Genomic DNA, 23,740 nt, shown 5'->3' on the forward strand with positions numbered 1-23,740 from the left:
TAACAACTTCCCAATACTTAACTTTTCTGAAAAGACTGGTGGTGAAACTAAGGAATGCTATTTTTTATATTATATAATATAAATGCAATATAAATATGCAAACATTTGCAACTCACTGTATCAATATTTTCCATAACCAACAAATGATGCTACAAAAATCATTCACAGGTAAAAGGTGCATTCAAAGCAACAAGATAGACCAGTGGATTTTTATGCAATAGAGTACAGAAACTTCATTAATATGATTTCAAATTCCACTGTAAATAACCTTTCTGAAATAACACTTGCCAAGAATATCCATGATTACCTAAAAAATCTACTGAAACCCCTTCCTGCATCAAGCTGGATATTTTTCATATACTTTAACCGAAAAAACACATGGCAACAGTTTAAATGCAGAAGCTGATATGAGAATCAAGATGTCCTCTATTAAGCAAGGCATCAAAGAGATTTGCAGAAATAGAAAAGAATGCCACTTGTCACTAAGTTTTTAAAATCAGACTTCCTGAGAAATAATGTACACACAATAAAATTCGTCAATTTTAAGCAAACAATCTGATGCATTTTTTAAAAAATGTGCAGTCATGTAACTACCAATAAGTCAGGTAAAAGAGTCCCTCCATGATTCCCTTTTCCTCCACCCACAGCAGCTGGCAGTACCAATTTGCTTTCAGTTACTAATCGCTGCCTTTTCTAGAACTTTATATAAATGGGACCATTCAAGATGCTGCCTTTTTAGTTGGGCTTGTGTTGTGACACAATGTTGCTGACATCCCTCCATGTTGTTTCCTATATGGAGAGTTGTTTTTTTTTTTTAACTGATGAAGGCATATTCCATTATATTCTTAATGTATTAAATTGGTATTTAAAAGGTAGCAAACCATTTACATTTATATTTTAATGTAGGATAATAAAAGCCAAATTACAGACAACCATTGAAGTTTTTTTTTCTTTCTTTCTTTTTTTAAATTCTAGGGTACAGGTACTGGGGAAAAAAACAAGAAAATCAGTTCAGGGACTTTTTTCTGAACAAACGACACCACAGGTGTCCCGTGATATGTGCCTAAGCCGCTAAGTCTCATCTGTCACACAGGACACTGAATGGTGACCATCTCTCACATGTGTTACTTGTAATTCCTAAGTGGTCAATATTGAGTATCTTCACTTCTGGATAAGAAAAAAAGCATTTTGGTCCATTAATTCACCTACTCGCTCCTGGAGGACGTTAACCAACTCTGCAATAACGAAGACAGGAGTGTCATCAATGTCTTGAATGATGAACTTCTTCCCTAAGGCATTTGATTCATCGAAGTACAGCAGGAACTGCTTCATGGCAGGGTCACATTCTATTAGCACTCCTTTCAAGACATTAACCATCTTTTCCCAGTCAGAAGGTGCAGATGACCTTTAAAATGCTCCACCCTCAGAACCAGCAGCACTTCAAGTTAATTCTTTTTTATTGTTAAGTACTGTTCCATTGCATACGGATGTATCATAATGTGTTTATGGATATTTAGGTTGTTTTCAGTTTAGGATAATATGAATAAGCTGCTATAACATGTGTCAATAATATCCTTCAAATTGTTCATTACAACTGATGAATTTTATTTTTTGGAAATTATATCTCAATAAACCTGCTTTCAAAAATCTCTGTATGGACATACGCTTTCGTTTCTCTTGAATAAATAGCTAGGAGTAGAATGACTGGGCTGTATGTAGGTATGTGTCTTTAAAACAAACTGCTAAACGGTTTACCTAAGTGACTGTGTCACTTTGCATTCTCACCAGCAATGTATAAGATTGCCATTTGCTCTACATCCTGACCAGCAGTTTGGTATTATCCTTTCTTGCTTTTTTTCCATTAAAGTACATAGTATTATTTAATTTATTTTTTGTATTATTATTTCATTTAAAATTCTTTTTTCCTAAAGACTAATAAGATTAACCATATATTTTCATGTAGTTATTTGGGTTTTGAATACTTATTTTGCTGAAGAATGGTTAAATATTTTGCCCTGATTAAAAAAAATACGGCATTTGCCTTACTGAATTGTAAGAGTTCTAAAGAATATAGTACCTATATAGAACATAATATAGACACTAGTACTTTGTCAAATATAAATTTTACAATATTTTCTCACAATCTGTAGCTTGATTTTTCATTTTTATATTTGCCTTTTAAAGAGTAAAATTTAATTCTACTGAAATATATCTCACCACATTTTCTTTAAGCTTTTTCTTTTATGATTCAAACTATTTGTGAAAGATGATCATCTTGGCTGTGAATATAGTTTTATTCCTTCTGTTCAAATCTGTATACTATTTATTCCTGCTTCTTCACACTGTAAGTACAATGTTGAACAAAAGAGGCGAGAATGGACACCTCTACCTTGTTCCCAAAGTATTTACTATTTCATCATTAATTATGATGTTAGCTGTAGTTTTTCTGCAGATATTCTTTATCAGATTGAAGAAATTCTATTTTAGTAAGAGTTTTTATTATTAATGGGTGTTCAATTTTGTCAAATGCTTATTCTGCACCTACTTAGAGAATCATATAGTTGTTTTTTTTCAGTCACTTAATACAGTGAATTACAATGATGAATTTTCTAAAATTAAACCAATCCTGCCTTATTAGGATACATCCCACTTGGTTATGATGTATCATCCTTTATATGTATTGCCAGATTTAATTTATTAAAATCTTGTTAAGGATCTTTGCATCCATGTTCATGAGGATTACTAGTCAGAACTTTTACTATATTGTTTTTGATTTGTAGTTTCATGGAAACTTCAGCCTCATAAAATGAGGTAGGAAGTATTCCTTGCATTTCAATCTTCTAGCAGAATATGTATCGAATTGATATTATTTCCTTCCTTACATATTTCATGGAATTCACCAGTAAACCCATTTGGACCTGGCATTTCTTCAGGGACTGCAAATTCAATTTGCCTATCTACTTCTTCTTGAATATGATTTAGTAATTTGTATCTTTCTAAGAATTGTTCATTTCATGTACTTTTTTTAAATTAGATATGGAGGTTTATTTTAGGGCTAAATGCATTAATTTAATACGACCTACCTAGTGAAGTTAGACTTCTTTTTATATATGTAAATGGGGAGCAGTAGATAGTTGTATATTTTCTTGCCTAAATCTAATCCACATTTTTCTCAGTATGGCATTGTTTCTCATCCTTTTTAGTGGTTTAAATTACTTTCTCTTCAAGCAAATTTTCTGGTTTCCTTATTTTTACAGGACTTATTTTTGACAATTCAATGATCATTTGATAGTCTCTATCTCCTATCTCAAGAAAATGACATTGACTTCCCAAAACTTGATGAAGGACGCTCCCATTACATTTATCTTTCTAACAACAGAAAAACAGTGACTTTTGTTGTTCAGTCTGTGGTCCCAGAATATTCGAGGCTTCTTTTCCTGTGTGTAAGGCACAGGCCATCACACCTGTATCTAGTGCCTGTGTACTTCATTGCCCCCTCCCCAAGCAGGTCAGTGCTGAACTTACACATTCAAAGCTTAAGAACTAAAAGAAGAAAACAAAATTCTCTTAGCATAACTAAAACATATCATGTGTGGAATACTCATTCAACAAAAATTTATTAACTACCTGTTTGTAAGGCACTTAAATTTAAACTAAAAATGCAACTAACCAAGCAAAAATAGCTACCAAATTGACAAAACATTGAAGTGCTGGCCCTGGAAAAGATACATACACCGGCCTAATAAGGAAAAGGAAGTAATTTGGAAGTTGGTAATAACTGATAAAATGAAAAATATTTTTGGCACAAATTTGCAAGCCACAGAAGTGCTAAAATTCTTCACAGAAGTGTTGCCAGTGAGTGGCCTGAGGACAGATGGAAAGTCAGGAGTTTCCATTTTAATTCCATTTTATTTTCAGAGAGATGCTTTGAGACAGCTAATTAATATTTTGCAAAATGCTTAGTGATAAGCTCAAAGTAGAATGTTAGAAATCAAAAAGCAGGCACATAGACTTACAGAAAAGGTCACTGAATAAACACTCAACTAAAATTCAGTTGCTTAAGTAATACTAACAAGAAATGTTTATATCAAATATTACTATAAAAATTTATTTTAAAAAATTACTTAAGATGAAAATCTGCAACCCAAGTTCTCTGTAAATAAAGAAGATGCCACACAACTTACGATATTTACTGTGAATTTCATCTATTTCCTTTTCTGTTTGGTCCTTTGTAAAAACCATTACCTAAAATAATCCAAAAAAACTTAATTAAAAATTCAAAATATGACAAAAACAGAAATTAGTATTACAAACTTTAAAATCTCAAACGTGGATGTTTAAAATAGGGGAAAATAATCTCTTATCTCTGTTTTACAGAAACCTAGGAAGAATAACTCCTTTGAACTTCCCTTGAATAGCATAATTAGTATACATTTTACTACTGTTTTCTCATGTGCAGAAAATGCAACACCAATGTACAGATTAACGCTAAGATGAAGTATTAACACAACAATTAAATTCCTATTTTCAATATTTAATTTTTCACATTCATTAATACAAGTAATATTTGAAACTACAAGACTGAAGAAGCATTTAGCAGATCATTAATAAGGCAGATTTTCTTGTTTGTCTTCTCCCTTTTCCAACCTAACTTCTCCAAGTCTACTGGAAAGTTAACATATAAAGAAAATACGGTATTGTAAGACTTTAGCGTGTTAAATTTCTACTTCCACTTTTGAAAATCTTAAGATTTAAAAGATCAGAAATCTACTTACATGATTCATTATAGCCTCCATCTTATAGTTAGCACACAGGTAATGATAAAGTCAATGAAAACCTCATTTTTTTTTTCTACTATCTGATTATAAACTTACTTCCCTAAGGTCGTAGCTTTCCTTACAGACATATTACCGATGGTCTAGGAAAAAAAGTCTACTTGGGAGAGCCCAAAACACTTCCTCCAGTGTCATAGGACACAATGACTATTTTCTTCTTTGGTATTCTTTCCTCAAGTTTTGGACCATCAAGCTAGAGGAAGGCAATAGTGAAGAATTTTAAGTCTCTGATTCCCTCAATAAGCTCAATAGATACTCAATCCTCATAAAGTTTTACAATTACTTAATTTCTCCATTAGTATAATCACAGAATTGCAGAATGCCAGAGCTAAAGGGGGATCTTAGAGATCGTATAGTTCAACCCTGAGTTTTACAGACAAAGACCCCAAGGGCCACAGATATTAAAGAGCTTATCAAACGCAACCAGCAGAGAAAGAACTAATATCAAGGCCATCTGATGTACAGGCATATGCTTTTACTATAGGATTATAATTGTATTTTGTCCTAGAAGACTGCTAAATGTGACAGAATTCTGTGCTAAAAATGAACTGCAAGTAAATCATAATACATTAAATGGAAATATGTTCCAGGACATTTCCTATTGAACAGATTTAATTCTGGCATGTTTTAATTTTATCAGGGCACTCGATTTTTCTTTCCATCATTTCTACCCAGATAATGAAATAGACCATCAACATACGCCTTCATTGAGTTTACTAGCTTCAAGACGCATCCTAGTCTTCTCCATATTTTCAATTTCTTGAACTATTTCAGCAGCTGTTAAAATAAGGACATAGAGCCAATGTTAATTATATGGTTTTCATCATTGTACTATGGTTATGTAAGGTGTTAACTCTAAAGCTGGAAGATGGGTATATGTGAACGCCCTGTCCTACTCTTAAAATTTTTCTCTAAGTCCAAAGTTATTTCAAAATAACAGATTACAAAAATAACATGGAATAAAACACTGAATTCTTACACATGCAGAACAGTTTAAGACACAACTATAAGAGTACAGTAATTTTGCTCTTTAAGAATATAGGTATAAATAGCAGTCCCAATGGAATATGAAAATTAACTTGTTAGTGTGAATCCAATTCTTAGCAAGATATCCACTCAAACTCCAATGTACTAAATATAAATTTACACTTTTAGATACAGAGCACTAAGAGCTATGGAGCAATATCAAAAAGCCTAACATACATGTAACAGAAATCCCAAAAGAGGAAGAAAAAAGGGAAAAGAAAAAATATTTGAGGACCCAATGGCCAGAATTTGCCAAATTTAATTAAAGACATAAAACCACAAATATATGCAGAATAAATGCAAAAACAAAACAAAACAAAAATACAATAACATATATACACACTGACACACAGAGAAATTCTGTGTGAGCCAGAGAAAAAGAGTATATTACATAAAGAAAAATCAAGCATTATAAAATGCTTCTCATCAGAAACCATTCAAGCCAGAAGACAATGGAGTGATGAATTAAAAGTATAGGGGAAAACCCTGCCAATCCAGAATTCTATACCAATGGAAATATTTTTCAAAAAGTGAAGGATGAATAAACATTTTCTGAGACAAACAAAAACAGAGAATGTATTATTAGCAGACCAATACCATAAAAGCGTTAAAGGAAGTTGCTTAGGCAGAAGAAATATGAAACGAGAAACTTATCTCTTCTTTATCTCTTCCTATAAGAGAAAATAAAGAGTGCTAGAAATGGTAAAAATGAAGGTAAATACAAAATATATTTTTCTTATTTTAACTACTCTAAAAGATAACTGTCCGTTTAAAGGAAAACAAGATACTGTGTTAACAGCATAGGTAAAAATGTAAAACTCATGACAACAACACAAAGAATTAGGGATTGGAAGTATAGTGTTGTAAGGTTCTTATACTACAAATGAAGTATATCATTTGAAGGTAGACTGTGACTACTTAAAGGTGGTTATTACAAACCCTAGGTCAACCACTAAAACTTTCTGAAAAAGAGAAAATAAGCCCAAAATAGAAATAAAATATATTAGTAAAAAATACTCAATCCAAAAGAGAGTAAATAAATCAATGGAACAAAAAGCAGACAGAACAAGCAGAAAACACTTAGCAAGATTTTAACTGTAAAGTCAACAGTTATCGATAATTACATTAAATGTAAATGATCTAAAAGCAACAATAAGGATAGAAAATGCAGATTAGAGTAAAAAAAATCAAGAACAAACTATATGTTTTCAGCAAAGAACCCATTTTTTTTAAGATTTTTATTTATTTATTTGAGAGAAAGAGAAAGGGAGCATGAGCAGGGAGAGGGGCAGAGGGACAAGCAGACTCTGTGGTAAGTTGGGGCTGGATCTGAGGACCCTGAGACCATGACCTGGGCCAAAGTCAGATGCTAAACTGACTGAGCCACCACCCCAGCAACCCCAAAGTACTCACTTTAAATAAAAGACATAGACAGGTTCAAAATAAAGGTATGGAGAAAGATGTATCATGTAAATACTAATGAGAAGAAAGGCAGACTAGCTGTATTAATATCAGGCACAACAGACTTTAGAACAATGAATGTTGTCAGGGATGAAGGGGGAAATTATAGGGATGCCTGAGTGGCTCAGTCAATTAAGCATCTGCCTTTGGCTCAGGTCATGATCCCAGTGCTTCTCCCTCTGCCTGCCGCTCCCCCTCTTGTGCTCTCTCTCTCTCTCTCTCTGATAAATAAATAAAATCTTAAAAAAAAAGAGGGAAATTATATAGTGATAAAGGGGTTAATTCACTAAGAAAACATAACATTCCTATATGTGTTTGCACCTAGAACAGAAATTAAAAATGAACAAGAACTTCTAGTTTTTCTTTTTTTTGAAGATTTTATTTATTTGACAGAGCGAGACACAGCGAGAGGGAACACAAGCAGGAAGAATGATAGAGGCCTCCCGCCGAGCAAGGAGCCCGATGCAGGGCTCAATCCCAGGACTCTGGGATCACAATCTGAGCCAAAGACAGACGCTTAACAACTGAGCCACCCAGGCGCCCCCAAGAACTTCTAGTTCTGAAGAAGATGGACTTGACTCATTTCTCATATTCTTCGTTAAGTATAACTAAAACCCTTAGATGTAATATAATAGACAATTATAAGAGAACTCTGAAAGATAGAAGGAAGAATATGGACTGGCTATGGACTGGCTAAGGGTCTCAGAATTTAAGGAACAACATGATGGTGAGTTCCCTAGGCCTTCTCTTTATCTTCTATATATCCCAGACTGGGCACTGGTTAAACCTGCAACCCAGAACCACCAACCGTCTCACACACACACACACACACACACACACACACACACACACACACACACGCACACACGCACATACACACACGCACACACACAAATCTCCAAGAAAGCATTTTCTTTCTAGCAAAGGACTATGAAAGGAAGAGACCAAAAAACTTTTTGACAATACCTGACCTACTCCAAGTAAATCCTACCCACTAAAGTATCATCAGAGAATAAGTGTAGGGTGTGGACTCCACTCCCCTTTTCCCCCCAGCAGTAACAGGAAGACTGGGGACAGTTTTTCTCTTCCAGCAACACTGTGCCAGTAGAGACCTAGTGAGTAACCTAGACCTCTAACCATCACCCACCAGTAGCAGGTAGCACCCTCACCCCCTAACTAGTGATTGGAGTGAGGATTTCAAAGAGAAAAAACCTGAAGAAAAGCATCCTTTAAACCTGCACAGCAAATCCTAAACACACTCCTGACCCACTCACATGTGAAATATTCTAAAATTAATAGGCCAGGGGTGCCTGGGTGGTGCCCAGTTAAGTTAAGAATTTGCCTTCGGCTCAGGGCATGATCCCAGGGTCCTGGGATCGAGTCCCACATCGGGCTCCCTGCTCAGCGGGAAGCCTGCTTCTCCCTCTGCCTGCCGCTCCCCCTGCTTGTGCGTGCTCTCTCTCTCTCTCTCTGACAAGCAAATAAATAAAATCTTTGCAAAAAATAAAATTAAATTAATAGGCCAAAAGGTCTGAGAACTGAAGCACAGTATGGAATACCAGGTTTTCTGAGTGCCCCCCAGGTAGCAATTAAATGAAGCAGCCCTGAACAACACCGCAAGAGCTCTGAAAACTAAATTGTCATTAGAATCACAGTCCACAGAAGCAGGCCTGGATCTGCAAGCTAAACCTAAACAGAGTGACTGCCTGCTAAAGAAGAATATTAAAAAAAGGAGCTAGAATCTCATATTACAGTCAAAATGTCTAAGACACCATAAAAAACACTTGTCAACCAAGAAGGAGGAAAATCATAACTTCAATGAGAAAAGGCAATCAACAGATGCAAACACTGAGATGACTCAACTCTTGAAACTATCTGTTAAGAATTTTAAAGCTACCATCATAAAAATGCTTCAAGAGTACACTGGTATGTGGAATTTAAGAAACAAAACAGAGGATCATATGGGAAGAGAGGAAAAAATAAAACAAGAGGAAACTAGGGAGGAAGATGAGCTGTAAGAGACTCTTAATCATAGAAAACAAACTGAGGGTTGCTGGAGGGGAGGTGGATAGGGGGCTGGGGTAACTGGGTGATGGGCATTAAGGAGGGCACGTGATGTACTAAGCACTGGGTGTTATATAAGACTGATGAATCACAGACCTGTACCTCTGAAACCAATTATACATTATATGTTAATTGAATTTAAATTAAAAAAATGTTTTAAAAAATGCTTCAAGAGTAATTAGGAGCACTCTCAAAACAAAACTGCTATTGTATGTAATATTTTTATGACAGCCAGTGGTCCATTATAAAAATATATCTTCTTAAAGTAGTTTAAATGTTACATTTAAGTTATTAATGTCTTATACTTGGAAGGGACAACTAAATAACAACAATTAGAAACAAAGTGAAACAAATGAACTTCACTGTATTTCAGTAAAAACCAAGTCACAATGAAGAAAGATAAGAAGGAAATTATGAACACACTATTTGACTACATATCCTCAGTCCAACAAAGGGAGGAGGGGAGGGGAAGTCTAGGAGAGAGAACTAAAAAATATCCTGAATTCTTTATTATAGATAGGTCTGTTTTGCAGTGGTGTAGTAATACTGATGAAGCAATTCTGAAACTATTTTAGATGTGCTATCGTAAATGTGCTAATGCTATTGAAGGGAGGATTCTCCCCATGGCAGAAAAAAAAAAGGGAAATATAAATATGTAATAGAGAAAGGTAAAGAACTCTGTGGGGTTGGACTGTAAGCAAAGGTATCAGTATGTTCTCATGATTTCTAATGCATGTAAATGTAAATGGATTTACATGGGTACATACACATATAGTACACAGGCATACGTGCATCATGAGATACCACTACATATCCAACAGAATGGCTAAAATTAGGAAGACTGAAAATACTAAGTGTTTACAAGGAAGTTGAGCAAGTGGATCTCTCATACAATGAAAATTACTGTAGCCATTTAAAAAACAGTTCAGCAATTTCTTTACTTTTAAGCATATACTTACCATACAACCCAGTAATTCTACTCTTGAGTATTTACCCAAGAAAAATGAAAACATATGGCTATACACAGATCTGTAAGCCCATGCTCATCGAAGCTTTATCCATAATAGCCAAAAATTGGAACACTGCTTCACAATAAAAATGAGTGAACTACTGATAAATACAGCAACACGGATAAATTTCAAGAGCACTGCACTAAGTGAAAGAAGCCAGATATAAAAGACTACATAATGTACAATATGTATAACTCCATTTGTCTGGCATTTTAGAAAAGGCAAAACTATAGAAACCTAAAAGATCAGTATATCCCTGGGCCTTACCAAAGGGCAGAGGAACTTTTGGAGAAGAAAATGTTCTATATTTTGACTGAAATGATAGCTAAATGACTCTGCCTATATTTGTCAAAACTCATCTAACTGTACACTCTCAGAGGATGAACTACAGGAGCACCTGGGTAGCATAGTCGGTTGAGCATCCAACTCTTGGTTTCAGCTCAGGTCATGATTTCAGACTTGTGAAATCAAGCACCTTGTGGGGCTCTGCACTCAGTGTAGAGTCTTGCTTCAGACTCTCTCCCTCTCCCTCTGCCCCTCCCCACTGCACTCTTCCTCTCTCTCTCTCTCTCAAATAAATCTTTAAAAAATAAAAATAAAAAATAAAAGGATAATTATACATCAATTTTAAAATGCACACATAAAAAGTGAGTAAATAACAAGTTGCTAGATACAAGATATGTATAAAAATTAGTTATATTTTTACATACCAATGACAAAAAAATAAAAATTGACAATTTAAAATAAGACACCACTTACAACTGCATCAAAAACATCAAATACCTATGAATAAGTCTTTTTAAAAAAACCCTTCATACTGAAGACTATAAAACATTATGACAGAAATGAAAAACTAAAGGGATAAACCAAATTCATGAACTGAAACACTCAAATAGTGTACAGCGATCAACTTCCCCAAATTGATCTACAGATTCAACATAGTCTCAATCAAAATCCAAGCAGATTTTAGTTTCTTGATGAAATTTTACAGGCTTATTCTAAAATTTACATGGAAATGCAAAGGGCCTAGAAAAGCCAAGGCAATCACAAAAAACAAAACTAGAGGAACCACATTGCCAGGCAGCAAGATCTATTGAAAATTACTCCTCAAGGGGGCACCCAGGTGGCTCAGTCGTTAAGCATCTGCCTTCGGCTGAGGTCGTAATCCCAGGGTCCTGGGATCAAGCCCCACATCGGGCTCCCTGCTCAGCGGGAAGCCTGCTTCTCCCTCTCCCGCTCCCCCTGCTTGTGTTCCCTCTCTCGCTGCGTCTCTCTCTGTCAAATAAATAAATAAAATATTTTTTAAAAAAAGTACTCATAAAGTAATTTAGACAACGCACAGACAGAAGCCTAAATGTGACTTAATGGAACAAAACAATGTCCAAGACCCACACATACAGTTACCTGATTCTCAGTTAAGATGTACTGACAATTCAGCAGGGAAAGGATGGTTTTTCAATAAATGGTGCTGCTTTGATTGGCTATCCATATGGAAAAACAGGAGAATCTTGCCCTTAACCCACAACATATGCTAAAATAGATTCCAGATAAATTATAGGTGGAAATGTAAAAGCAAAAACAATAAAGCTTTTGGAAGAAAAGAAAATCCTCCTAATCTTGTAGTAGGCAAGGACATAAAAAGCACTAACCAAAGGAAAAATGCAGAAGATTAAATAGTACAATTAAGAACTTGTATTCTTGAATGAAGTCATTTAAGACAGTGAAGAGGTGAATGAAAGAAGAGATTAGATACACATATATCTAGCAAGATCTGTATACAGAAAATCTCATGCACTCCCACAAATACATAAGAAAAAAAAGGATACACAGCATAAAAAAATTGGTCATAACACTTAAAAGGGTATTTTCACCAAAGAGGATATCCAGATGGTCAATAAGCATATAAAAATGTGCTAAACATGGGGTGCCTGGGTGGCTCAGCTGGTTAAGCATCTGCCTTTGGCTCAGGTCATGATCTCAGGGTCCCGGGATTGAGTCCCGAGTTGAGGGGTCCTTGCTCAGTGGGGAGCCTGCTTCTCCCTTTGCCTTTGCCTCTCCCCCACCCCACCCTCACTTGTTCATTCGTTCTTTCTCTCTTTCTCTCTCTCTCTTAGATAAATAAAAATCTTTTTTAAAAGATGTGCACTTTTCATTTATTCCTTTCAAAACACTATGCAGTATGCAGTATTATAACCCTTATTTTACGGATGAGAAAACTGAGATAGTAAGTAACTTGCCCACAGTCTTCCGGTCATAAAGCTACAAAATGGGATAACTCTGGCTCTCTAGATCAACTCTTCATCCCACACTATCTCTGGAAAGATATATGAAAGAAACTGGAAGCAGTGGTTGCCTCTGAGAAGGGAATAGTGACTGAGAGACCAGCTGTGAGAAAGGCTTATCAGAGTATACTCTAGGTACCTTTTTTTTTTTTAATTTATTTTTTTGCTGACTCCCTGAAGTTTTTTTAATTTTATTTTATTATGTTAATTACCATACATTACATCATTAGTTTTTGATGTAGTGTTCCATGATTCATTGTTTGCGTATAACACCCAGTGCTCCATTCAATACATGCCCTCTTTAATACCCATCACCAAGCTAACCCATCCCCCCAGCCCCCTCCCCTCTAGAACCCTCAGTTTGTTTCTCAGAGTCCATCGTCTCTCAGGGTTCATCTCCCCCTCCGATTTCCCCCCCTTCATTTTTCCCTTCCTACTTTTTTTTTTTTAACATATAATGTATTATTTGTTTCAGAGGTACAGGTCTGTGATTCATCAGTCTAGGTACCTTTTGAAGGAATTCTCATGTATTATCAAAATTATATTTATTAAAATTTTTTTCTGACTTATAATCTCTGAGCTACACAAAACTGCTTTAACCAGAAAACAAGAAGAACTCATTGCTTTATTAGTTTACCTGATTTAGGATGCAAAGCATCGCACTGGGCATTGTACATGTGTACAAATTCTTGGTGCCTTTTAATGAGCTGTTGTTTATTTCCTTGAATAGATAATCCATGCTGTTTTAGCTTTTTCTTTAAATCACGATCTGAGAGCAAGTTATATACAGTTTTGGGCAGAGGCTTCCTTTTGTGAACAGAACTAAAAAGAGGGAAAAAAGAGATCACTTAGAGTTATTGTGCATTATCAAATGCTCTTCATATAAAACAGTTAATTTGCCTTCTGATGGAGTATGAGTGTGACTGGGAAAACAGTGGAACCATTAAGATAAAAATGGGAAAGAGAAGAATTAAATTTGCAAATAAGGTTGACAATGTTGGACATGAAGCATCTGAGGTGCCCACAGCACATTCAGATACCAGGGTCTAGGTGGCAGCCAATCTTAGAGAAACATAGGTCTCAGAAAGAGGTCAGGCCTAAAGATGCAGACCCGGGATGCCCATGGAAACGTGCACTAAATGCTGAAAGAACCTCACTTCAGAATCACACTTACATCAGATACCTCCTCAATTCTCCACTGCTTTAAAGCATGTTGTCCTAAAATGTGCCCATGGTTTCCATGCAAAATATCTGCAAAAAACCATTACCTCGGATGATCAGAGTACAAACACTATTGAGATTAGACTACAGATTTAAGAATATATCTGCTTTAGAAAAAGTGCTGAACCACAGGCAAAACTGCCCCCTCAAAGTGGAGGCAAACATTGTACAAAAGCTCTAGATTAAATAAAAGATGTGTTGGGATGGTTAGCTTTACCCAATTATTTACTGTCAATGAAAAAAGAATTCTGAAAGTTGACAGATAGATACTATTCTTATGGCATCATCTTCAAAGAACACGACTGAAAACAATAGCTAGAAATACAAAAGGGTTTTATTCCCTTCAACTTCAATTAATTATATTAACAAATATATAAGGATTACAAATGTATTAGCAAAACTACCACCTGGCTCTTCATTCTATTTATATAATTAATACACTGACAAGCACTAAGCTACAATTTAATATAGCAGAGCCCTATTAAATGACTTTCTTCTGCTCCCTCCAAAAACACCAGTTAATAAACATTACTTCTTAAAATGGAACAGAAGTCAAGCTACCTAAGGGTATCAATGACTTGAGACAATTTTATAAACAGGAACTCCTCAGTGAGCTTTAATCTATTTAATCTGATTATAACCTGGCTCTCTGAGTACATTACTTGGCTCAACACCACAGCAATTAGGTGCTTCATAAATATGCATTCAAAGTAGTCATTACAATTCCAATATTTCAAAATTAAAATACCAAAGTTTCCAGTAAAAATTAATAAGCACTTGAAAGTAAACTGTTTATCCAAAAAAAACCCATGATTTTACAAAGGACTTGTATATAACTAGTTTGCCTTCAAGGCCATGCTACCCAAACTGTAGTGAATCTTGGAATGACCAAGAGAGTTTATTAAATTGCAGATTCTTGGTCACGTCTCCATACCACCTCCCAGTTCTGATTACGTTCTGAAGTGGAGACCTAAAATCTATGTTAACAAGCTTCCATAGGGTAAATCTGATGTAAATGGCCCAGAGACTATACTGAGAGATAGTCCAGTTGAATATATGTAGACTGAAAACAACCAAACATTTTTCTATTAACCAACAGTACCAGTCCCTGACTAAATTATTTTTTTATCCTTTATCAATAATGTCTAAAAGCCAGGGATAACTATTTAACTATAGAAGGACATACAAACCCTCAAGAGATTACATTTTTCTGAAAACTACCCAGTGGGCTTCACAAGACAGGTAAGATTACAGCTAAATAAAATCACAGTGGGTAGCAAGAGCCGAAACATTCTGTAGGAGTTTATACAAGCACACTGTGAGGGACAGTTCATTAAGCCTGTATAAATAAAAAAAAAACATTTATCTTATCAAGTATAGACAATTAAACTGATGACTATGAAATTCGAACAGGAAACTGTACGGTTCACTGGCATTTACGATGAAAAGCACCAGCAGAAATAAACAATTTCTACCCAGAATTTTAAAATATGAAGCCTGATAGATGATTCCCAAAACATGAAGATAACACTGATCCTTCTTCCATGATTTAGTGAAAGTGAGTAATGCATTTAAGGGTCCTCAGAATCTGAAGACATCAAAAGGAAAAATATTCTTTGAATCAACTCTGATATGATTCTACATAGAATGGGTTAAGGGTTATCACCCCTATCAAGGAAATGGCCTGTCAGGGTGTTGTAGATAAAATGTTCTAAATGTCACAGTCTTTTATGTGACCAGACAGACCCCAGGACCAGGATGTAACTTAAGAGTAATACAGCTCAATGTTCTCCTAAGCATATCTTTACAAATTAGTTTTGTAAGATGTAAATTATGACGACAAAAAGGTTTTGGGGTCAAGGGGTGCCTGAGTGCCTCAGTTGGTTAAGCGTCTACCTTTGGCTCAGGTCATGATCTCAGGGTCCTGGGATGGAGCCCCGCAGCAGGCTCCCTGCTCAGCGGGGAGTCTGCTCCCTCTGCCCCTCTCCCTGCTCATGCTCTCTCTAATAAATAAATGAAATCTTGGGGGGCAAAAAAGATTTTGGGGTCAAATAATGTAGTAATTACTGGATTAAATAAAATCCAACAATTACCTTTGATGTAGGACTTCTCAGATCCTTCAATACACTAACTGGTATAGTGAATCTTTTCCTAAGAGAGATATGATATGCAGTGCTTCTAAACTGCAAGACAGAGCAAATGGCAGGACTACAGTATTCCAAGGAGCAGGGTTTGGAACCACTATTGGAACTTGAACTTAATTATGTATGGATGAGTATGTCTTTGGATAAACTGACAGAACTAAATGTATTAGAAGAAATATGATAGATGCATCTAGAAAAAGAACAGTCCAAGCAAGAGTATCAGTGTTGACTTCTTACTATTCAAGGAGAACATGCTCAGCCTCCACACTTGAAACTCATTCCTCAGGAAGAAACATTTCTTTTTTTTTTTCTTTTTCTTTTTTTTTTAAGTGGGCTCCATGCCCAATGTGGGGCCTGAACTCAGGACCCTGAGATTGAGAGTCACATGCTCTACTGACTGAGCCAGCCAGGCACCCCAGGAAGAAACATTTCTAAGGAGAAATGCAGGTCACCAGATTCTCATGGTTTATGGGAAATAACCCTCAGGATGAAGGAGACAGAATGGAAGAGGTGGCAAATAGTTTATAAAGTACAAGAAGTACCTTGTTAAAGTAGCTCAATGGTTATGCTTTAACTTTCTTACCTTCTGAGGCTTTCCTTCTTCTCCTCACGTGTTAAACAGCTGTCTAAGTGCTTATTAATGTGATTTTCTGGAATATTAACCCCGCAAACAGGACAATCCACTGTATTTTTTAAAAAGAGAGAGATTTTATTATTTACAGAAAGGGCAAAAATAATGTATAACTTGTCATCTTTTAGCAATTAATATAAAAAAAAAATCCCAACATTAACATGCACTTAGAAAAGCAGAAGAGAAAAAGAATGACACCTCAGGGCAACAGGATTGGGAGAGACTGTTCACTGAGTAATGGCTAAATTGTGGTAAGTCACATAATTAGAATCTGCGGCCTACAGGAAGAGATTGCAAAAAAGTCTGGAGATTCATTTATTAGAAAATGCTTTGGTTAAGTCTTTTCTACGGAGGTGTGACCAGCCTATAGAACTAATCTTAAGTTTTCCCGTCTAGGAGTCATTCATATGTAGCACTGTAGCAATCATAACAACATGAATAAGATACACCTGGCTGGGGATGAGAGAGTATAGTATGCAAAGCTAAACTGAAGCATTTGTTGGTTTGGGCCAACTACTGTTCAAATCAGCAATAGTTACAAATTCAATTAAGTTAGCTCTCATTTGTAATTACAAAAGTAGTGTTGCCATCAGGAAACACAATCATTCTCAAACTGTTTGACGAAGTTGCAGAGAACTGTGGAAGAATCTTGGGGCCCAGAGGCCACCATGATAAAGGCTGGGATGAAGCAGGAGGTCAGGCCCTCCATCTCTACTTCAATGGAGCAAGGCCAATTTTATCTATTTTATGTGTTACAGTTCATGGTAAGATTTCATTTGAAAAAAACTGGTGTATTAGGGGGAAAAATTAACTATCAAGCTAAAAACACTACAACAAGAACTGTCAGTTGATAGACAGACTGACAAAAGATAGGGCAGGAAATGCAAGATCCACATATCCTTAAAAATTTTATTTTTTTTGGGCGCCTGGGTGGCTCAGTCGTTGAGCATCTGCCTTCAGCTCAGGTCATGATCCCAGGGTCCTGGGATTGAGCCCCGCATCAGGTTCCCTGCTCAGCGGGAAGCCTGCTTCTCCCTCTCCCACTCCCTCTGCTTGTGTTCCTGCTCTCGCTGTGTCTCTATCAAAATAAATTTTTTTAAAAGATTTTATTTATTTTTTTGAGAGAGGGGGAGAGATAGCAAGAGAGCGAGCACATGAGCAGGGGCAGAGGGAGAAGCAGATTCCCTTGCTGAGCAAGGAGCCTGATGCAGGGCTCAATCCCAGGACCCCGCGCCCCTCCTTACAAAACTGAAACCCTTGAATATATATTAATACGCTAACTTCAATCTAAGTGTAATAACCACTAATTGCAAGGTGCCTCTGTGGCTCAGTTGGTTGAGCATCTGCCTTCGGCTCAGGTCATGATCTCAGGGTCCTGGAATCGAGCCTGTGTCATCAGGCTCCGGCTCAGCAGGGAGTCTGCTTCTCCCTCTCCCTCTGCCCCTCCCAACCGTTCATACCCTCTTGTGCATGCTCTCTCTCTCCCTCTCCCTCAGATAAATAAATAAAATCTTTAAAAAAACTAAAATGAATAACCACTAATTGCCCTGCACTATGTATGATGTGGGCGTAGCAAAGATGTCTAAGACATAGCTTCTGCCTAAAAGGTGCTCTGAACTTCACGGGTAAGAGGAAACATGGAAACAACAGGTTAAACAAGCTGATCGAGTCATCAAAAAAGCAAACTATACATAAAATAGTCCAGAAAACAAGTGCCATAACACTTTCATGATGTGAGATGTCAATATTGTCTAACATAACCAAAGAATGGTTAGGATCTAGATAGAGTTTAGAAAGATAAAACAGGGGTCAGCAAAACTTTTTTTTTTTTTTTTTTTTTAAGAGAGCAAGAGCGTGCAGGTGAGTGAGCATGGTTGGGTGGGGATCTCAAGCAGGCTCCCTGCTGAGTACAGAGCCCAACGCAGGACTCAATCTCACAACCCTGATATCACGACCTGAGCCAAAATCAAGACTTGGACACTTAACCGACTGAACCACCCAGGCACCCCAGCAAACCTTTTTAGTTAAAGGCCAGTTAGTAGAGATTTTAGGCTCTGCAGGCTAGATGGTCTGTGTTACAACTACTAATCACTGCCATGGAGCATGAAAGCATTCATAAACTATATGTTAACAAATGGGTGTGGCTATTTTCCAGTGAACCTTTACTTATAAAAATAAGTGTCAAGCCAAACTTGGCCTGCAGCTTGTAGTTTTTCCAATCTCTGGGTGTATTCAAGGAATAATGGGAAGATCAGTTTGGCTAGCGCAGAAGGATTTTTGAGACGGGGGTCAGACATCTAGAGGAGGGGTCAAATTGTCTATGGCTATAAATGCCAGTCAGAACAGCTTGGAAGTGTTCAAAAAGGGGTATAAGAAGATAAAATGACCTCGTTAAGATGAAACTGGAACTGATATGAAAGATGAGGAGGGAAATTAAAAGCTGAAAAATAAAAAACTACTGCCATAGTTAAAATATGAGCTAATTAAAATTGTTCCATTTTTCCAGCAATCAGCCTGAATTCCTATTCTGTGAGAGAGAAAGAGTATAAAAATATCTTGCAGCATTGCCTACATCAATTTCTGAGACTGTTATAATGTGAAATCTGGTTTGTCCTTTCCCATTCCATCCCCCCCAAGATGCTTATTTATTCTCAGGTCATATGGGATGAAAAGATTTCCATTAAGTAAGAAAATACATATATGAAAATAATTTCCTACCTTTGGTAACCTGTTTCAAAGTTGATGTGGAGGGTGTCTCAGGAACATGAGCATCTAAGGAACACGGAGTTGCCTTTTCTATAGGTGTCTCTTTGGTCTTTGAAGAAGTGCTCACCTCTTTCTGAGGGGTGCATTTACTCTCATTCTCTTTTATCAACAACTCTGATGAGGAACCACCAGTTTCTCTGATCAGGAAATTCTCCATTAACCTGCTTCCTTGCTTTAAAGAATGTCTGAAGGCTACAGGAGTGTGTACTTTGGAAGCAAGGTTCTTTGAAGAGGAAGAAGCAGGAGATACGGGTGGTGACTCTAAGGCAAACTGCAAAAGATGATTCCTTGAAGCACAAAAAACACAATGGATAATGAAGATGTCAACTTATATACAATAAGCTTTACTTATTAACTGACACAAGCTGTTTACCCAATTAACTGACACAAGCTGTTTACCCAATTAACACTTGCTTCTGTGAAATACAGAACTTACTCCATAATGACAGCCAAACCAGTATTTCTTCAAAGCAATAAATCTGACTTAAAAAGCAGTTAATCTTTTATAAAGGAAAATGGAGATACTTCAGAATCTGGCCATGAAGAATACCTGGTATGAGACTTACTCTCCAACCATACGTAACTTTAAAATCGAACAAAACATACAAAACAAATGTTTATAGCATGGACTATAGTCAATACAAGGCTCCAGTCACTGAAAGAAAAGAGAAACATGAGGTGATCCAACATTCCCCCAAGAACTTCCCCTGGAAGCATCTTCTCGGAATTAGGTATTGAAATGAAGTCCAAATAGAGACAAGAGGGAAGAGAGATCAGAGTTCTGGGCAAAGATGGCTAGGATTACCCCCAAAGAAAGAGAACCCCAAAAATCTGCACAGAAATTCTCATTCATTCCTGATCATCTCCAGGGCTTCAAAAGCCTGAGAGAGAGAGAGAGAGAGAACAAGAGAACCTCATAGGAAGCACATGCTGAGAAGCTGAGAAAAGTTGAAAAGTTGTTGGAGTTTGAGCCCAGCCAAATTGGAAAGATCTTGGAAAAATTCCCAGACATTCAGTTGAAATCCCACAAAGGCCACACCTTAGGAAAAAGGACCATACTCTGGAAATATAAAATATTAAGAGACCAAACCCAACAAAACACTAAATAAGGCCCTAACAGAATAAAAGTGAAGAGCTGGTGGGACACCTGGATGGCTCAGTCAGTTAACCCTCTGACTCTCGATTTCAGCTCAGATCTTGATCTCAGCATAGTGAGTTAAAGCCTCGCATTGGGCTCCACACCAGGCATGGAGCCTACTTTAAAAAAAAAAGTGAAAAGTTGATAATTTAGCCACCCATCAGAACAGGATCCAACATCTTTCAAAGGAAGATAATTCACAGCTTCCATAACATTTCATCAAAACACATTTTAAAATGACTAGACATGCAAAGAAGAAATTAGCCACTAATCAAAAGATCAAATAGTCAATGGAAGTAGATCCAGAGATGATCCAAACAATGGCATTAGAAGGATTTCGAGATAACTACAATGAATATTAAAGAAAAAAAGATGAAAAAAAAAACACAAATGAATAAAAAGATAGTGTACTGTTAGGGGGAATTAAAATCCATCCCAAAAAGGATAAACAAAGAAAGTAAAACCTAGGCATATACTAACCAAACTGCTAAAAAATAACAGAGAGAAAATCTTGTACACAACCAGAAAAAAAATAAGACATGCGACCTCTAAGGCATGGTTTCTCAACCTCGGCACTACTGACACTTTGAATCAGAGACTTTTTTGCTGTGAATTGTGCACTGTAGGAATGTCAGTAGCATACACCCCACCCTGGGTTGAGACAACCAAAACATATCCAAACATTACCAAATGTCCCCTGGGGTAGGGGTAAAGGGAAGGTAAAATCACTCCCAGCTGAGCACCACTGCTCTAAGAAACAATAAAAACATTACTGACTACTCAACAAAAACAATGAAAGCAAGAAGATAATAGAATGACATCAGGACAACTTTAAAAAGCAAAACTACCAAGAGTTCTATTTCCCTTGAAAATAGTGTTCCAGGGCGCCTGGGTGGCTCAGTTGGTTAAGCGTCTGCCTTCGGCTCAGGTCATGATCTCAGGGTCCTGGGATTGAGTCCCACATCAGGCTCCCTGCTCTACAGGGAGCCTGCTTCTCCCTCTGCCTCTGCCTCTCTTTCTGTCTCTCATGAATAAATAAAAATCTTAAAAAAAAAAAAAGAAAATAGTATTCTAAAGTGAGAGCAAAATACATTCTCAAACTAAGAAAAGCTAAGAGAATTCCTCACTGGCAGACAAGAAATACTACAAGAAATGTTCTTCAGCTTAAGGGAAACAATTCTAGAAGGAAGCACAAAAATGTCAGCAAGAATCAATAGCTCCAGAAACAGTAAATATGTGGGTAAAAACAAAACTACTGACTGTTTTCAACACTAACAATGTCTTGTTGAGATTTATAACATACATGGAAGTAAAATACATACAAAAACACTGCAAAAAAAAGGGAGATTAAATAATATAAAAATACTGTAAAGTTCTTTCATTGTTCAGGACATAATAAAAGTACTAATTTATGGTACACTATCATTAGGATGTATTTTGTCATTTTTTCAGTAAGGACTTAAAAGAGTGACACTAAGTGGTAAAATGTAAAAACTAACAAAGGAAATAAAATAATAAAAATACTCTTAATATTGAAAAGAATGGGCAGGAATAAAGAAATAATTTTTTTTTAAAGGAACAAATGGAGAAAGAAAACAAAAAGCAACATGGCAAACTGTAATCACATTAAATGTAATGGATACATACTTCGAAAGACAAAGATGGTCAGACTGTATTAAAAAGTAAGATACAAAAGATACAATTATATACTGTTTGAAAGAAAACACTTTAAATATAAAGACCCAGGAAGGTTAAAAATAAAAAGATGGGAAGAGATGTACCATGAAAATACTAATGAAAAGGAACATGATATGGCAACATTAACAACAGACAACATTAGGGCAAAAAGTATTATAAGACATAAAGAGGGACATCTCATTTTGACAAAATGGTCAATTTAATTCAAAGCCATAAGGGGTGCCTGGGTGGCTCAGTCGTGAAAGAGTCTGACTTCGGCTCAGGTCATGATCCCAGGGTGCTGGGATCAAGCCCTGCATCTGGCTCCCTGCTCAGCGGGAAGCCTGCCTCTCTCTCTCCCACTCCCCCTGCTTGTGTTCCCTCTCTCACTGTCTCTCTATCTGTCAGATAAATAAATAAAACTTTTTTAAAAAGCCATAAAAATCGTAAATTATATTCACTTAATAACATAGCTTCAAAACGTATAAAGCAAAAACTGACAGAACTAAAAGGAGAAACAGCCCATTCACAATACTGTTTGGTTTAAATAATAGTGTGTATAAATCCAAACACACCTTTCTAACTAACAAAACAGATAAAAATCAGTAAGAATACAGAATATCTGAACCAACCCAATTAATCGAATTGATGTAATTAACAAAAAATATTACATCTGACAAATGCAGACTACACATTCTTTTCAAGTATACATGGCACTTTTACCAGCATAGACCACATTCCGGGCCATAAAGTAAATCTCAACAAATTTACAAGGAATGAAATAATTCAGTGTATCTACTCTGACCACTGTGAATTCACATGACACTCAATAGCAAAAAAATAACTACACAATCTCCAAACTTTAAGAGATGCACTTTAGTGTGTTAAGCACCATACTTCCAAATAACCCTTTAGATCAAAAACAATGCAAATTAGAAAATATTCTGAGTTGAATGACAACTTGGAGGTTTGCTAAAACAGTCTAGAAAACGATTTGCAGCTTAATAGAAAAACTGAAAATCAACACTCTAAGCTTCCAACTTAAAACATTAGGTAATGAACAGCAAATTACAACAAAAGAAGGAAGGAAATAATAACAGATATTAATGAAATAGAAAATAAGCATATAAGAGGAAATGAGCAAAGCCAAAAGTTGGTTCTTTGAAAAAAAAATTAGTGAAATTAGTAAACCCCTACCAAGACTGAACAAGGAAAAAAAACAAGTCAAAATACAAACTATAAAAACAAAGAATTATAAGGAGACATCATTACAAATCCAACAGAAATTAAAAGATAATAAGAGGATATTACGAACATTTTATATCAATAAAATCAAAATTTTGATTTTGATTTGAAATGGACAAACTTCTTGAAAAAGACTATTCATCAAAACTGCCAAAGGAAGAAACAGAAAACCTGAAGAGCAGTATTATCTATTAAAGAAACTGAGCTGTAATTAAAAACCTTCCTACAAAAAAAAAAAAA

The 23,740-nt window shown here is 36.1% G+C and overlaps 1 protein-coding gene and 1 pseudogene across 1 annotated transcript in view; both read right to left on the reverse strand.

The window, feature by feature from the left end:
* RAD18 (RAD18 E3 ubiquitin protein ligase) overlaps positions 1-23,740 on the reverse strand; it is a 113,363-nt gene that overhangs the window by 56,646 nt on the left and 32,977 nt on the right. Inside the window, exons 5-9 of the mRNA XM_025885248.2 lie at positions 19,393-19,727; positions 16,627-16,726; positions 13,316-13,500; positions 5,536-5,612; positions 4,185-4,245 (exon numbers count right to left, since the gene is read on the reverse strand). Coding sequence (XP_025741033.1) covers positions 4,185-4,245; positions 5,536-5,612; positions 13,316-13,500; positions 16,627-16,726; positions 19,393-19,727 — 758 coding nt within the window. The remainder of the gene's footprint in view (positions 1-4,184; positions 4,246-5,535; positions 5,613-13,315; positions 13,501-16,626; positions 16,727-19,392; positions 19,728-23,740) is intronic.
* LOC112834300 (general transcription factor IIH subunit 5 pseudogene) lies at positions 978-1,435 on the reverse strand (annotated as a pseudogene).

The sequence above is a fragment of the Callorhinus ursinus genome, unplaced genomic scaffold (genome assembly GCF_003265705.2).
Source record: "Callorhinus ursinus isolate GAN/ISIS: 27379988/994484 unplaced genomic scaffold, GSC_fseal_2.0 scaffold15, whole genome shotgun sequence".
In the NCBI taxonomy this organism is placed as follows: Eukaryota; Metazoa; Chordata; class Mammalia; order Carnivora; family Otariidae; genus Callorhinus; species Callorhinus ursinus.